The 16,525-nt window shown below is 35.3% G+C and overlaps 1 protein-coding gene across 6 annotated transcripts in view; it reads left to right on the top strand.

The window, feature by feature from the left end:
* The window catches only part of PCDH9 (protocadherin 9), a 694,240-nt gene that overhangs the window by 440,655 nt on the left and 237,060 nt on the right, over positions 1-16,525 (top strand). For 2 of the 6 annotated variants that reach the window (XM_033004115.2, XM_033004114.2), the window contains one exon: positions 1,320-1,395. The exons of 1 other annotated variant lie outside the window; for it this stretch is intronic. In XM_033004115.2, the coding sequence (XP_032860006.1) occupies positions 1,320-1,395 (76 nt within the window). Of the gene's footprint in view, positions 1-1,193; positions 1,396-2,692; positions 3,994-16,525 lie in introns of those variants that run through there. 3 more of the 6 variants (XM_033004113.2, XM_033004112.2, XM_033004116.2) reach the window with 2 other exon arrangements.

Here is a 16,525-nt window from a genome sequence, read left to right as displayed (position 1 = left end):
TGGCTAATACCGATAAGCAAGTATCCACTAAACTAAAAAGTTATTAAGCTTAAGGCAAACTTTGTGAATCTCTTCTTTATTCTAAACCAATCTAGCTAACCAGATCACTCAGGCTCCCTGCTGTTGAAACTCATTTTTGTGGGAACATGTGCTTAACTTAATTTAATCACTCTCTTGAGAAACTCTTGAACTAGTTGTTTCCGATGCATCAAAGATGCAGTATTTTGATCCATGAAGACCTGTAATATTCCTTTCATGATTCCCACAGTCACGGTTGCTAAACAGTTTGCAGCAGTGCTGTTGGCTCTGAGGCTCATGGGGAATCACTGTATCATTCTGTGGCCACAATTCACAAAGTCAGATTATTTCTCCAGATGAGAGAGGTTCAAAATCAATAATGGTTAACTAATCCAAGTGTACACTGCTGATTTTTTTTCCTTTTTAGATGAATGTAGGGTTTTTTTTTAAGAAGGTCAGGAAAATTTGTAATTCTGGCTCTCGTTCACTGTGTTGCTTTGAACAAAGTGTGTGCTATTTATGTTTATTTCTCTGACCAGAGTGATAATTAGTTATTCTATCATTGCATTCTGTGATTCTTTGCTGACCACTGTGATTTCACAGATATGTTACCAATCCTAAGTATACATGTTAAATAATTGAAATCAGTTAAATATCCTTATACATATGTATTTATATATCCTTCTATTCCTGAAAGATTACAATGATTTTTATTAGTTTTTTTAAATTGGTGGACTTTTTTTTCCACTATGAACAACGATAATACAGGTTTTAAACTCAGAAATATATACTTATTACATTTTCTGGTGTCATTTGCTTTTTATAACAGTTTGCAATGGTTTCTGCTTCTCAGAGAGTTTTCATAGATCATGCTTTTAAAGTTATGAGAAATATACCTGCCTAGTGATCACTTTCTTATGAGAAGCTTATTTCACAGATGAGCATGTGCAGACCTTTGAAATTTGGCTCTCCTGCCTGCCATCTTCCCTGGGTTGCTCTAAAAGCAAGCCAAAAAAAAAAATAAACCACCCAACAAGCAAACACGGTAATAATGACTGCCTCATAAGCACTGCCACAAATCTATTTGTCTGTCAAAAGTTTTTTTAAAAAAAATAATAGTCAGGAGAACAGAAAAGAAGAGCACTAATCAGCGTGTCCTGTGCTCTTCTTTGTAGTCCCAGCGCCGTGTTACATTTCACCTCCCCGATGGCTCCCAGGAAAGCTGCAGTGACAGTGGTCTGGGAGACCACGAGCCGGTGGGTGGTGGAACCCTGATCTCACACCCTCTCCCTCTGGTTCAGCCGCAGGACGAATTCTACGACCAGGCATCACCGGACAAGAGGACTGAAGCTGATGGCAACTCTGACCCCAACTCGGGTGAGTCACCATCAGTGCTCTGCTTATCTGAGTTGTTCTGATAACTCATTTACTTTCTTTTTCACCCCTTTGAGCTTTGCAATGGTGGAGATGTTTTTGAGCACATGCATGAATATTTCGTCATCTTAGCTCATAAACATTAGTAGGAAATAATGTACTTTGCCTGAAGTGCTTCATGTTGTAATTTGACTGTTGAAGCAAAAATATAACCGGTGTGAAAAAACAGCTCCATACTAATTGCACAGTGAGAACAGCTGGGAAGAATGAAGTCCTACAGGGTAGCAAGTTTTTCTTGATGTTGTGATGCTGTTGGTATTTATCATTGGACTTTGTTTTAGGAAAGTCATTTTACATACAAATTTAAAGAGCAAGGACATGGAGGTTGCAGTATCTGTTAGACTAACATAGAAAACAGTAAATCAGTGAAGCACTGAAAAAATTAAAGAATACAGACTTATGTAACACACCTAAAATTCCCCATTGTAACAACAAGAAACACAGTTTCTGTGTTAGGTTGGAATGGGATGATGTTCTGCTTTTTGGAACTGTTGGAAATGCATTTTCATACAAATACCAGGTATGTGCAGTTTGTCTGATTTGGGAATTTCTGCATTTCTTCTTCTTTCCTTCTCTATATTGCGTTTACATTATTGCAGTGTTTTTGTGACAGTCGGTACTAAAAAATGAAGTGAGGTCTTAACCACTACTGTGGCTAGTATTTTGTCATTGCAATGTGGAGACCTGGACATACTGAAAACGGGGAGGGGGAAGTAACACTGCCCTTAAGCCTCTTGTTTTCTGGATAGAAGGTGGAGACAAAGGTTAAAAGTCTTATCTGTGCTCTTGGAAGGTAATTGAACTTGAGTTCTGTTGCATCCCAGGAGTATAGAAATAAGAATTAGTTTCTCCCTTTGGCATTTCTTCCTTTTGTATAGATGATTAAATTGTCACTGGACCTGCACAAACCAGGAGAGAGGGTGGCCTTGAGATCTGATGAACAATATTAAGGTCCATGTTCTCATTTGAGCAGAGCTGGATCTGAATTATGACATTTAAATCATGGCAGATAAGAATCCGAACTGTGGAATATTGACCTTAGAAATAGTTTTCTCATACTTTTTTATGGGAAGACCGAGACAGTGTGTTGAGTGAAACTCTACGAAGAAACAATTTGAAATGTTTTACTGTCTCAGGTTGTATTCTGGTTTCTTATTCCCTTTTCTCCTTTTCCTTTTCCTTTTTTTTTTTTTTTTTTTTTGGATATGACACCTACATTTTATTTTCTTTATTAAAACAGAAATGTTGTTGGAACTGTGATCTTAAACCCTAAATGTGTAGAAATACAAACAACTATAAAAGAATAGCAACTATGAATGGATTGACTCTGGAGCAAGAATATATGTCTGCTTAAGCAAGTGAGGAGCTTAAGTGGAATTATCCTGTTAATTCTCTGATCGTGTATGAGACGTGTGAAAGATTTAACAAGATCAGAGAAGAGTTTTAAGGCAGCATTGCATCTTGGCACTGTCATATTTTCTTCATTGACTCTGAACTACACATCTCTTCAAAATGTGACATAAAAATCCTCCAAGAGAGTTAGGAAAAATGGGCTTAGTAAACTTTATACCAAGTTATTAAAATTGTGTTTTTAGAAATTTTGTGTCAAGAACATTGTGCAAATGTAGTGTATTAATCATGATGATCTATTAATCCCTAATACAGAGACTAATAGAAGATTAGTCAGAGTGAATAAGTGTTCTTAAAAGCTATATGAAAACTTCTAGTATGTCTATGGTTATATCTGGTTTATCCTTGGGGATGCTAAATTCATGGCAAATTTATGAAAATCTAACCATCAAGCTGTATTGATGATTAGTAACGTACTGAAGTATAGATTTTTTACCTTTTATGAGACTGGATTAGGACAGACATTGAAATAATGCATTCCATATCTCATCAAATCTCACAAACTAAGAAGGGAATGATATGACCATTACTGTGACAGAAACCAACCTAGGAAAACCCAAGGAAGGAAGGGAGTGATGCTGCCCATTAGATGGATTTGACTTTTCTATCTTATTCAGTACCAATTTATTGCCTAGGCATTGTGTCAAAAGTTATTTTGTTGCTGGAGGCACAAGTTTTTGGATGAACTGTGAAATGGATTTCAAAGCCGATTATGGTTATTGAAGATCCTGTGAAATTTTCAGAAGAGAAAAATGCCATTTGGTGGTTGGGCAAAATTACTTTGGGAGTATTTACATATGTTCATGGTTAAAATAACTGATGTAGTATCATCTGAACATTGTATTCTTTGACACTTGTAAACTGAATTTCTAGTTTTATTGTAGTGAATTGTTAAATAGCTGTATTTAACAGTAGAGGTAGTTTTATTTCAGTGGCTGTTTAAGGGGTTGCTGTTTATGAAAATACTGGGAGCATGCTGAGGTAAAATATACATCTATAAAGTAAGGAAAAAGTCTTAATGCAGAGTAATAGTATTACCATGTACATGTACTGTTGCCAGCTTTGAATAATAAATGTTGCAGAACAATATTCTATTTTTATTTTATGTGTTTCAACTGAAGAGAAAGAGAAATGTTTATGGGAATATTTTCTAATGATCTCCAAGAATAAAATCTACACAAAAAAAATACAGATTTGTCCCAATGTATTTTTATGAAAGTTCATTCTAAGTAAAAGTTTGCTTCAGCTCATGGGAATATGATGTTAATCTTGATAGTAAAGTCCTTGTCTCATGGTGAGAGCAATTTTGGTTAATGTTTTTAATGCTTAGTGAATTGAGTGGTTTATTACTGTATTCTGTGAAGTTATGTGAATAAAAAAGCGGCCATTGTTTCTCAATGTATGTTGCTATTTTAATTATACTTGAAGAGTGACCAAGGCCCAGGTCTTCAAAATGTGAAATAGGAAAAAAAAAGCTAAAGGTCTTGATAACTTACTACACAAAGGTATGAGAAACCTTATTGCCATATTTTCTTGCAGTCATTAGCTTCTACAGATACACAAGAGATACAATTACATGATTTAATGAAAGGAACATACACAGTGAGAGTACATTCATCTACCTCAACTTAAAATAACAACCTTTCCCACTAGGGTAAACTGAAATGAAGAGAGATGCCAAACACTAGTATTGTCAGCCACACACTTGTCACCGTGGTTATGAAGGAAAGGCAACAAGATAGAAATATGAAGTAAAAAGTAAAATTTATAAGAACTTTTATAATGATGTATATATTCCAGGTTTGGTTTGCATCACTCTAACCTGTCTTCTTTTTATAGTCTTTTAACTCGAGGGTTCCATTCACTTCACTAAGACATCTTTTCCATTTCACCATTGTTAATTGGTCAGTATTAACTGACTTTCAGAGGACTATGATGTTAACCTGGCAGTTGAAACTTCCTTATATTTCACCTTTGTCTCATTTGCACCCTGATGTGCTTTATAAGAATTCTTCCATCAGTGAGCAACAATTCAGTGTGTTTAAAAACAACATAATGTTACAGAGTGGCACTAGCACTGTGGTTTTGTTATACATTGTTAAATTATAATAACAGCAAATAATTCAAATTTACTACAGGAAGTCTCATTATTCAAGAGTCATGGTTATGGTGATTTAATTTTGCATACAATATTGATTTGTAAGGCAAGCCTTGTGTATGTTACATTTTAGTGCATTTAAATGCAGTGATTAAAAACCTTAGCTTTGCCTTGCTGACCATGACTTTGCCAGAAGCATGGGCCAAGAGGAAAGGAAAGCAGCATGACCGTACCTGGCTACACTGTTTGTTACCATGTTCTCAAACAAAAGGGAAAAATTACAAATTTTATAGTGTTGAGAGTCTGCAGAAAAACCCAACAAAACAAAACAAAGCACATGCAAAAAAGGAGATTTTATAATTTCTTGGAAACTACTGGATTTGAATAATCTGAACTGTGCTTTGATGTGTGGAATGTTGACCTCACATATTCTCCAAATGAACACTGTCTTCTGAATTTGGAGGGTGTGTATATTATACTTCATATAAAAACTGAAGAAAGATATTTCAAAGAACAGTCAGCTCATTAAAGTTCTTTACCTTTTAGTATATCAGATAAGAATTTAGAAATCATAAAGTTTCTTTAGGATCTTAAAAAAAAAAAAAATGTCACTCTAAAATTTTATTTACTGGTATGACTTTATTGCCTCTCTTGTTACCAAAAATCCTGGGTTTTAACGATTTTGAATGAGTTTATCAGGAATTTCACTTTTAACACAAACATCTTCTTTACCATCAGTTACATTAAATGTGTATGGCTGTCTGATGTATTTAAATGTGAATTATTTCTTCAGTAGTGATTCAAAAGAAAACTGTGGTTTTGTTTGCCAGCAGTCAAGTGCAGAATGTTATTTTTCATTACTTTAAGTATGGTTTTCATTGGTGTAGAAAACCCCCCACCTTATTAGTGAAGAATTCTTCTTTCACTGTGGTTTAGTAAAGGTTGTCAGGGACCTAAATTTAGATTGGAATTGTTAATGTATCTAAGGGTTTCATGCAGCAGAACTGTATGAAGGAAAAATGTGCCTCCTAGTGTAAAGAAGGGGAAAAATGCACTTTCATGAAAATGCTTGATAAATCACATTTTGATAGCTGCAAGCTGTGGATATGATTCATTTTTCTTCAAAGAGATAAAGAGGAATAGCATATATTTAGTGGAGTGTTAGACTGATCTAGGGAGAAAGCTTACTATACACTGTGGATGAATCTATGTAATAATTCCAAAGGTTTAAAACCAGACAGAAATATAATATTTATGTCTTCTGATATATGTTTATGAAGCTAAGTAAATGCTTGCCTAATTTCTATGCCTCATTAATAAGTAGTATCAATATAAGTTACATAACACAAAGTAATAGCTTTATAAAAAACAGGGAGCTGTAAAAAAAATTGTAACAAAAACCACTACTTGGTAAAAAGGATGACCTTCAAATTATGTAGAATATTCTATTGTGTTCTAAGTTATTAATTACAAATTCCAAAGCAATTCTATATTCTTTGAAGTAATGTTATAAAACTGTCTACCAATAATTCTGTTTGTGGATAGCTTTTTTATTTCCAGTTCATTAAAAATTGAATGGAAAATATGGCTGATAAATACCTGAGTTCCTACCTTTTAATAAACCTAATACTTCAGTGGTTTAGTCAAGTGATGTCAGGGGTATTAAATCATACTATATTTCCGGTAATAAGTAGGAATATCTCTGTGGTAGTCATTTAATTATGATTAAAGTTCAGAGTAATGGCAAGACTATCTTGTATTACACTTGGTCATATGATAAGGTCCCATGTGGAGAAACTAAGCCTTTCATAACAAGAGCTTTGGTTTTACAGTGTTGCTATCATTACACCCAGTGGGTGATGATGGTTTAACCTTGTAGGCATACCCTCTGCTTAACCCTGCCTTTCATTTTGCTACCTCAAAAGTTTCTTGTCTTACTTGGCAATACTGGAGTCCCATAGCTGAATATTCTAAGGTATAGGAAGAAATGTTACTCTGTTAATGCTTATCACTAGATAAATCACTGCCCATAGTTCTTCTGTTTTCATAATATGAGACTCTATGTGAACTAAAATACGAACATTTGCCTTTGAGTCATTTCCTCCATTTCATTAAACACAAGTTCATACCTCACACAGAATCTAACATTGTCACATTTAGCTACAGGCAAGTAGGAGTAAGAAAAACTGAAGTCAAGTTGGTGAATTAGCCTACAGAAGAGCTATAAAATAGTCTGAAGTCTGAATTCAATCTTAGCCCATGCACTTATTTCTTGAAAAAGATAAATAAAATCTGAGAGGCATAAGAGGTATTGCTATCTTTTTACATTTCTCTGCTGCCTCATTACAGTGAAGATTTAAAAATTGTCCTGGTTCAGAAAAGCTACTGTGCTACATCTGTTTCTATTCTACTCTCTTTTCCCCCAAATACCAAAGCTAATTGGGATGTAAATCAGGATGGCATAGTCATTGAATGGGCAGTGAGAAGGAAACTTGTCTCATCGCTTCTCTAAGATGAACACCTAATGTGTCTGAACTTTCTAGCTACTGCTGCCATCCAAGATGAGAAGTTGCACGTACTCATCAGTGAGCTGAAGAGGCTAGATGGGGCATGGGGACTATTCAGACTTGTAAGAAAATTTAGAAGGGTTACAGGATTAAAGGAAGGGGAAAGTTGCATGTTAGGTGAAAGCTGGTGCCTGTGACTGCCATCACTGATGATACTTAGGACGGTTTAAAACCACAGATGCTTTTGCCAGTGATGCAGGCTAAAACAAAAGGCTGTTTTAAGGAGTTGCTAAGAGTTATTTTCTCCTATCAGTAAGAATTATCTTCTCACAAGGCTTTTCTTCTTATCACAGTAAGCCCAAATCTACTGCAGAGATCCATAGATTTTTTTAAGTTTTAAACCATTATTATTATCTAGTCAAACCTCTGTCATAGCACAGTGCCTAGAATTTCACACAAGATTCCTTAAACCAAGTCTGTATTTTAAAATAGTCCAGTGATTTATTTCCCTTGGTGTTTGTATTGGGTTTACATGGCAATGTTGGGTGGAGGGGCGAGAGGGGATGCAGGGCATCCTTCTATGCGAAGACACATGACTCTGCCCCCCATGTTAGACAGAGCCACTTCCCACTTGCTCCTAAACGGACCCACTGCTGCCCAAATATGAACAGCAGCTTGGAGAGAGGAGTAAGAAAAATGTAAAAGAAATTACCCTGAACCCTTCAAACACCAAGGTCACTGCAGAAGGAGGGGGAGAGGGTATTCCGGGCACCAGAGAAGAGATTGGCCTGTAGCCTGTGGAGAAGATCATGGTGTTCCCTGCAGCCCATGGAGGACCCCACCCCAGAGCAGGTAGATATGCTCCGAAGGAAGCTGCAGCCTGTGAAGAGCCCACTTAGGAGCAGGATCCTGGCAGGACTTGTGACCCCATGGCAGATCCATGCTGGAGCAGTCTTTTCCTGAAGACCTGCGCTCCCTGGAAAGGACCCATACTGGAGCAGTTAGTAGAGGATTGTACTCTTTGGAAGGAACCCGATGTTGGAGCAGGGGAACAGTGTGACGAGGAAGGAGCAACAGAGACAAAGTGTCATCAACTGACTGCAACTCCCATTCCCTGTCCTCCTACACCACTCAGCAGAAGAGTCAGAAGAGTAGGGATGAAGGAGTGAAGTTGAGCCTGAGAAGGAAGGGATGTGGACAAGGTGGTTTTAGTTTTGTTTTTCCTGTTTCTCACAATCCTACTCAATTTGTAATTAATGACAAATTAAATTAATCTTCCCCAGGTTGAGTCAGTTCTGCCAGTGATGGTAAATGGTGATTGATCTCCCTGTCCTTATCTCAACCCAATGAGGTTTTTCATCTTATTTTTTTCTCTTGTATTGCTGAGGAGAGGGAGTCATAGAGTGGTTTGGTGGGCACCTGGCAGCAGCCAAGGTTAACCCACCAGAGTGTTAAAGTGGGTATCGTATTCCCAGTCTGAAAGCATGTACTTTCAGTATCTAGCTCTTGTTTGTGAGACTGAACTTCCCTTTCTCAACAGGAAGTCTTTGACTTCCAGAAGGGCATAGATATTTGAAGCCCAAGGAACTATTTTGACTAGGACAGCTTCCTGCATAATACAGGTCAGAAATCCTAACCAATAATTTATAAAAATGTGTATCTTCTGCTTGTATCTACAGCATATGTTTCAGAATGATGTCTTGATTTAATGATCTTCAGTGACAGATTAAGCAGTATTCCAAAGCTTTCTGACTGACTGAATCAACTTTTCGCCTTTTCTTTGATAAACTGGATGTTTGGTGTCCATAGTTTATATGTGGTGCTCAATTCATTTTGGATCTGTAGTAAATTTGTTAGTTTTTTTTAATATTTTGAATGTTGCAATATTTTTTCTTGATCACTTTCTTCTTTTTTTTTCTTTCTTTATTAATATTGGTCCCATATCTGGCCAGAACAAAAGAGTAGATCATTCAGTCCTTCCTAACACTCTTACAGATAAATGACATCATCAACTGTTTCAACATAAATATTCACAACAAGAAAAATAAAATATAACTCTTCTAAATCACAGACTTAAAAATCAGTTTCTCTCTTTAGAATTCATGTGGGTATTTTTCTATGCCTCATAAGCATGCTATTTAACAGTGTTTTTTAGCAGTAGAACAGCAACAGATTTTTCTATTCTTTAGAGACTTTCCATGGGAAATAAAAGTAAAAAGCACAACTGAATACATATATCTTTAATATACTAAATATACTAAAATGTCTTTATTAATATTCTAGATACTCTATCATATAACTATATTTGAGACAACAACACACCTTTTAAAGGTGTAATAGTGTGATTATGGAAGCAATATTTGAGATTTTTGAGATTGAGTTTTCTGAAATTCAATTAAAGATATTATTGCCAGCTATGACTCTTTGTTACATTGATACCCAGATTCATTTTCTGGTGTTTCACGTTCTGTTTCTAATGGAGTCTTAGCAGTGAAACTCATATTCACAATGCCAAACATTTAATTGCTTAAAAGAAAAATTATAGTTGTGAGAATAAAGGTGTCAAATTTAACATGGAATTGTTAATTTCAGCATTCAAATGCTTACAAACTGTAAGTAGAATTAGAATTGCTGATGGTTCCAATGAGAGGAATAAGTCCATGCAGAAGGAATAACCCCATTGCACCAGCACAGACTTGGGCCTGACCAGCTGGGAAGCAACTTTACAATGAAAGAACTGGGAATCCTGGTGGACAACAAACCTATCATGAGACAGAAATGCACCCTTGAAGGAAAAAAGCAATCTCCTGGACTGCATTAGGTAGGGTGTTGCCAGCACTGGTGAGACACATTTGATGTGCCAAGTCCAGTGCTTTGCTCCCCAGTACAGAAGGGAAATGGAAATAGGGAGTGAGTCCAGCAAAGGGCCACAAAGGTGATTAAGGTATTAGAGCATCTGTCACATGAGGAGATGCTGAGAGAACTGGGACTGTTCATTCCAGAGAAGATATGTCTTAGGGAGGATCTTATTAATGTGTGTAAATATTTGATGGGGTGGGGAGAAGGAGAGTAGAGATAGAGCCAGACTCTTCCCAGTGGTATACAAAATAAAAGAAGGGGCAATGAGAACTTACTGAAATATAAAGAAATTCTCTTTAAACTTAAGGAAAAAAATCACTCACACTTTCTTACTGTCAGGGCTATAGATCTCTGAATCAGGCTTCCCATGGAGATTGTAGAGTCTCCATGCTTGGACATTGTGAATATCAATCTGGACATGGCTCTAGTTGACCTTGATTTGAGCAGGGAGGTTGGACTAAACAATCTTCAGAGGTCACTTCCAACTTCAACCATTCTGTGATTTTGAAATCCATCTGAAATCAATTAAATAGACAGATAAAGACATAAATAATATTTTAACTCTTCGGGAAGGTTAGGAAATATTGCAGTTTTGCAAAAAATATTTTTTATATAAAACCCATGCTACATCAGCACAGGTTTTCAAAAATGTTAGTCTTTCTGTAATAGACCCATGATGATTCTGGTCATCTTTGAGAGGAAGTAGAAAAAACCCTAATTCCTTGCATATACCTATGTAATTTTTTTATACCTTAATCAGAGTGGCTATAACTACATTAGCAAGTAATACAAAGCACAGTAGGAACAGGTCTGAGTGTGAAGAATCTGGTGCTAAGGATACAGTGTTCACTGCGTACACTTCTGTGGTGCTTATTCTGAACTTATGTGGTTCCATTGACTGAATGCCCATTAGTTACTGGAAAATTCTGGTTTCATTTCATCCAAAAGAAATCCCACCCTTGTTCACCGAAACAGCTTCACAGTACAAAGCCAAGTGTGTCAAGTGGAGATGACTAGGAGAGAAGTGTCAGAAGTACACTCCTGAAAGTTAATGTAGACATACTTCTTAGTAATATATATTTCTTTCTCCATGGGCCAACTCACCTGTCATTTTAAATAAATTTATATTACTGAACTACCATCCAAATACTGCATGCTTAAATATTCCCGGCATATTTATGGCAATTTTAAAGTTTTTTACCCTGAAAAACTCACAAAAATGTCATTTTCAGGTTAAGACTGGAAATTAAATTGTATATGCCTATCATTTAGGGAAGGATTCTTTTTGCTCTCTTGGTGATATGCCCAATTACTCTTTTAGATTAGATCTGTGTTGTATTCAAGATTTAAAGAAAGTGTTTAAGTTCATTGAGAAGGACTGAATAACTTCTTTCTTTTACTTTATCCTTACTAAACAGTACTAAAGTATTTCATTGCATAGCTGTATTTGTGGAAAAATGCCATGGAGACAGCTATTGAAGACATACTTTTATATCAAGTAAAAGCATCACTTATGATTCATCTGTCTAAAATAACTGGAAAAAAAAAATTAAAACCTTCTCAACTTTATAATCACTGCATATTCTTTAATCTAAAAAACTCATAGTGTGCATGTTAATCACTTTACATATCCTTAATTTTTGCTTATGTGAGATTATATATGACTGACATTATGGTGTGATAGAATAACTGACCAGTTTTGATGTTTAGCTTTTACTGAATATTAACAATTAATTTTCTGTTAAAGAGCAGTGGTCAATTTCTAAATTTAAGGGGAAGTAATTTGTTGGCCAAAACAAGTAAGTTGTTGCAATTTAAAATATACTTAAAATATGCAAGAACATATTTCAATATTGCTAAAGGCTTATATTGTAACACAGCAAAGGCATACAAAATAGATTTTATTTTCAGTAGGGACTCCAATACAATTTGGGTGTATGGGAGTTGGGTTTTTGTTTGCTTGTTTGTTTGTTTATTTTTATATATTGGTTTTGCAAAATTGTAACAAAAGAGGTTTAACCCATAGGTAGTGTTATTGCAAGGTCCTTGAAACCCAGCCACTTACTAGTTGTTGTCAGTGTGATCTGGCAAACACAGCATAGTCATTACCTAATGGATTGTAGCTAAAGTCTTTCAATAAAAATGTGTAGGTGGTTAGTAGTACTGTACTGTTACCAGCAATTTTAAAGTCATTTGTAGGTTAGCTTGTGAAATTAAAAGTGTAATCAAAAATTTCCCTGCACTGCTGCCTTTTTCAGCTGATTTAACTGCAGATTCCTTGGATCATTCAGAAGAAGAACCAAATAACTCAAAAATAATCATCCATACCACAGTGGATTAGTTGTGTGAATGATACTTTCACAGTTTATATATTTTTTTTTATTGAGAAATTAAAGGAATAGTATGAGGTAATTGCTTTGTTCCATTACTCCAGGTAATTTTTTTTTTTTATACTATACATGCGTGTCCTTTATTATTGCTTCATTATGAATGGAAATTATATCTTTTCAGTTGTAAATATACAGTTACTAATATAAATCTCTGTTTGCATGAGCAAATACACTGATTGGAGACATTCATGACACCTTTCTCAGAAGAGTGAAAATATCTAACGTTACAGATGAATATAGGTCACTGTGTCAGTTGTAAAAGATAAATATATGCATATCTATGCATTCTGACATGCATAGACATAACACATTCAGCGAGGGTACAGAGATGTTCAGATAATCTGGATGCTTACTAATGATACTGACCTTTGGCTACCCAACTTTTCTTCAGCATTTAAAGAGATAGCATGACTGGTCTTAAAGATGGACATAGTTAAAAATAATCTGATGCATCAGTGGTTATGTTCTGTTAATACTCTGTGAAGTCTAATCAGATTCTTATGGTCACATTTTCAAGAAATTCTAGCTAGAAGCCTATGCTTACAAGCTCTATTTCTGAATATAGGGACTGCTGTATTAGGCATGGGATGCCTGTCCAGTTCATCTCTGAGAAACCTAACAAAAATAATCTCTTTAACCCTAATTATACATTATGTACACTTAAGTCTCTAGCCTATAATATGAGTCATACCTCCCAATAGAGCAAAATACTTTGATGTTAAAAAAATATATTACTATTCACGTTCTATCCTGAAAGTCAGACAGTGTTTCTGAGCTAGTCTCTGTGTAAATGGTGAAAGAAGAGGTAATGTCAAAAGAGGGGAATAGGATGAAAAAGACAACTTTAGAGACACTTCTGAGTTTATCCATGTTACTTTGCAGTGACAACATAATTACAAAAAATTTATACTTTGAAAGCAGTCTGATTAAGCAAAAAATAATGAAGAATCCTAGAATGTCCAAATAGTAAGCTGCTTTGCATGCTATCTTCACTTTTGGGTTTAAAGGTGATCAGCTAGTTCCACGAGAACATACATGAATAAATAAATAAATAAAAACCATTTTCTGTGACTTTTCATAAGTCTGTATCTCTTGCTTGCTTGTTTGGCTAAAAGTAGATTCTAGTCTTCTGTCTACTTCAGTTCAGCTGCTGTGGGTCTTCACACACTAAAAGAATAAATCCTGGCTGCACTGTATGTTGATGTCTGTCTATATCTCATGTCTTTCATTCAGAAATCAATATGTTTGGGTTAGTGATAAGATAGAGTGTATTTTTCAGTGAGACAGGTCCAGAAGTGACTGTTGGTATTGCCTACTCTGTTGCACAAGTGTAGGGAAAGAAAAGGAGAGAGATTATACTGGTGTTACTGGAGACGCAGAGAAAGGATTGTCTTGGAAGGTGTCAGGTAAACTGCCAGCTGGATAGATTATGCACAGCAGCATAAGCATGGCATATGAAAAATGGAGTGCTGGGGAACTGACACTGGTATAGGTAATTCTTCCATATACAGTGAAACATTTTAGAACAGGTCTGTGCTTCTCAAAAGTCAGAAAGCTGTTTTATTTACGGCTCAAAAATGTCCATGAATCATTCTGTCAACTAAACAAACTTGAAGGGAAAAATGCTTGTCCTCAGAAGACTGTGAAATTCCAGAGCAAACTGGAAAACAACCTAAATTGAGAAGGAGAGCGCTTAGTTGAGGGAAAAGATGAGTGTCATATTGCTTAATTCAGCCTCCTTCCTTTTTGGTCTTGTCAAATGTTTGCCTATCACAAGATGCCAACCTACTCAGTGTTGTATTCTGCTACAAGGTATGTGGCATTTCATAAATCTGGCAGTTCACTAACAGCAGTGTTCTACTTTTCTACCCTGGTTGCCCATTAAAATCTGTATAAATAGGTTGAGACTATGAGATCTGAGGAGCATGTCTAGACTAGCCAATGGTGTTAAACTCTCATGGTTCCAGATATGCTTAAGAGCAGATAGCACTGACCTCTGAAATGTATTGAGGAAATATTTGCATAATGAACATCTCTGCTAACACTAACAGTAGTATAAGAACATGGTTTTGTTTTTAATTTCTTTTCTTTTTTTTTTTTTTTAATCATACGTGGTATTACTTCCTCAAATATGTATAATTTCTATACATCTGTTCAGTGCATCTGAAATTAAAGTATAAGTTTTATGCAAATGAATCTCTTCAACATGGCAGGCATACAGAGTGGTATATTCAGTCTTAGGAAAATATAGTAAAGATGACAAAATACCGTACCTTTTTTTTCAAATAAATTTGGCATATACTGCTTCTTAGCCCAGATTAAATAATTGGATCATTTAAATTATTTTACTGCATGAAAAAAATTAAAATCTCTTTTCCACTGGAACAGATAAGTGACTAAACTTGGGTTTAGTGTCTAAGTCATTAACAGTGTTTTTGTTTTGATGGAGTTTATTACACAGCTTTGATCATTTGAATCAGCCAGTCACAATCAAAAAGTGTGGATTGGTGTAGCTAATTGTATGTCTCCACATGATACTTCAGTAAAGTCACAGTTTGAAATAGCTGAGAGATGACCAGTTTAAAAAAGAAATTTAAAATAAATAATTGAAAATAAGCTTGAGCTTCTTTCTGTAGTTAAGTATCAGATTTGCTGATAATCTGCCATCTGAAGGGTTTGTCAGACTAGGCCACTGATCTGTATATTAAAGGACCAAACTGAAAGCAAATTGAAAATAGTGCTTTCTACTGTAATAGCTGGTTGTGTCCCATAATAGTAACTGGATATTTTTAAAGGAGACAAACGCAATGGTTTTCATTGTTGGGGATTTGTTTGTTTGTTTTTTCAAGGCGCTGCCTTTTTAGGCAAGACATCTGAGGAAAGTTGTCCTTAATTATCATTGTAAGCACATTTGTTTGATGATCAGGAATAAAAAGTTAATTTGCATAGAGATGTAAACTTCCAGCCATGTGTGCATGGATATACATGGATTTTCCTCCTTATCCAACATGTGTGCTTTTAGGAAACACCAGAATGATCCGCTAATTATGAAGCACTTTGGTTATTTCTAGATCTGTTTTGCATAGTAGGCTCTTTGATACACTGTACTAATCAAATAATTTCTATTCAGCCATACAAAGTTTAATAAAGAATGAGTACCTTATCTACTGCTATCTCCTATTGGTCAAATCTTTTAATGTGTTTATTACAAAACTTTAGCACTTCATGCCTTCGCAAGTCTTCCCAAATAATAGTTTTAATTCATATGGGTAAAGAAGACCTACAAGTTTTATCTTCATTAACATGTTATGTGGTAAACAAATTTGGCATGCAAAAATTTCTCTGTGTTAACACATCTTGAGATTAATTCAATCATTAGACTAACGTTTGTTGCACTGCAAATACCCATTTCAACCTATTGAATTTATTATCTAATATCTGTGGGCACTGATTAGCAGTTTTGCTCATTATCACTCTGAACCTGCTACATAAATCATGGCCTTAAATTGTTTGTGTGATTGTTCCCTGAACTTTTTTTAACCTTTCTGGCTCAAGTGTTTCAACTAGATTTTAAAAAGATAAATATTTCATTTTTCATGTTTAATCTTGACTATAAATCAGAACAATATATGAAAAATTCTCTACAACTATATAGAGTCTCTGTCTCATTACTAAGCCTGACTCTATGCTATGAAACGAGTGTGTACTTTTTAATTTTTCTAAATACTCTCATATTTTTCAACCTCATTCACTTAATATTTTGCACCCTCACCTTTTTTAAAATAAATATATTTGATGCATTTTCCAGG

The sequence above is a fragment of the Tyto alba genome, unplaced genomic scaffold (assembly GCF_018691265.1).
Source record: "Tyto alba isolate M040663 unplaced genomic scaffold, T.alba_DEE_v4.0 Super-Scaffold_45, whole genome shotgun sequence".
Taxonomy (NCBI): domain Eukaryota; kingdom Metazoa; phylum Chordata; class Aves; order Strigiformes; family Tytonidae; genus Tyto; species Tyto alba.
Note: the sequence above shows the minus strand (reverse complement) of the source record. Positions and strands in the feature narration are given on the sequence as shown.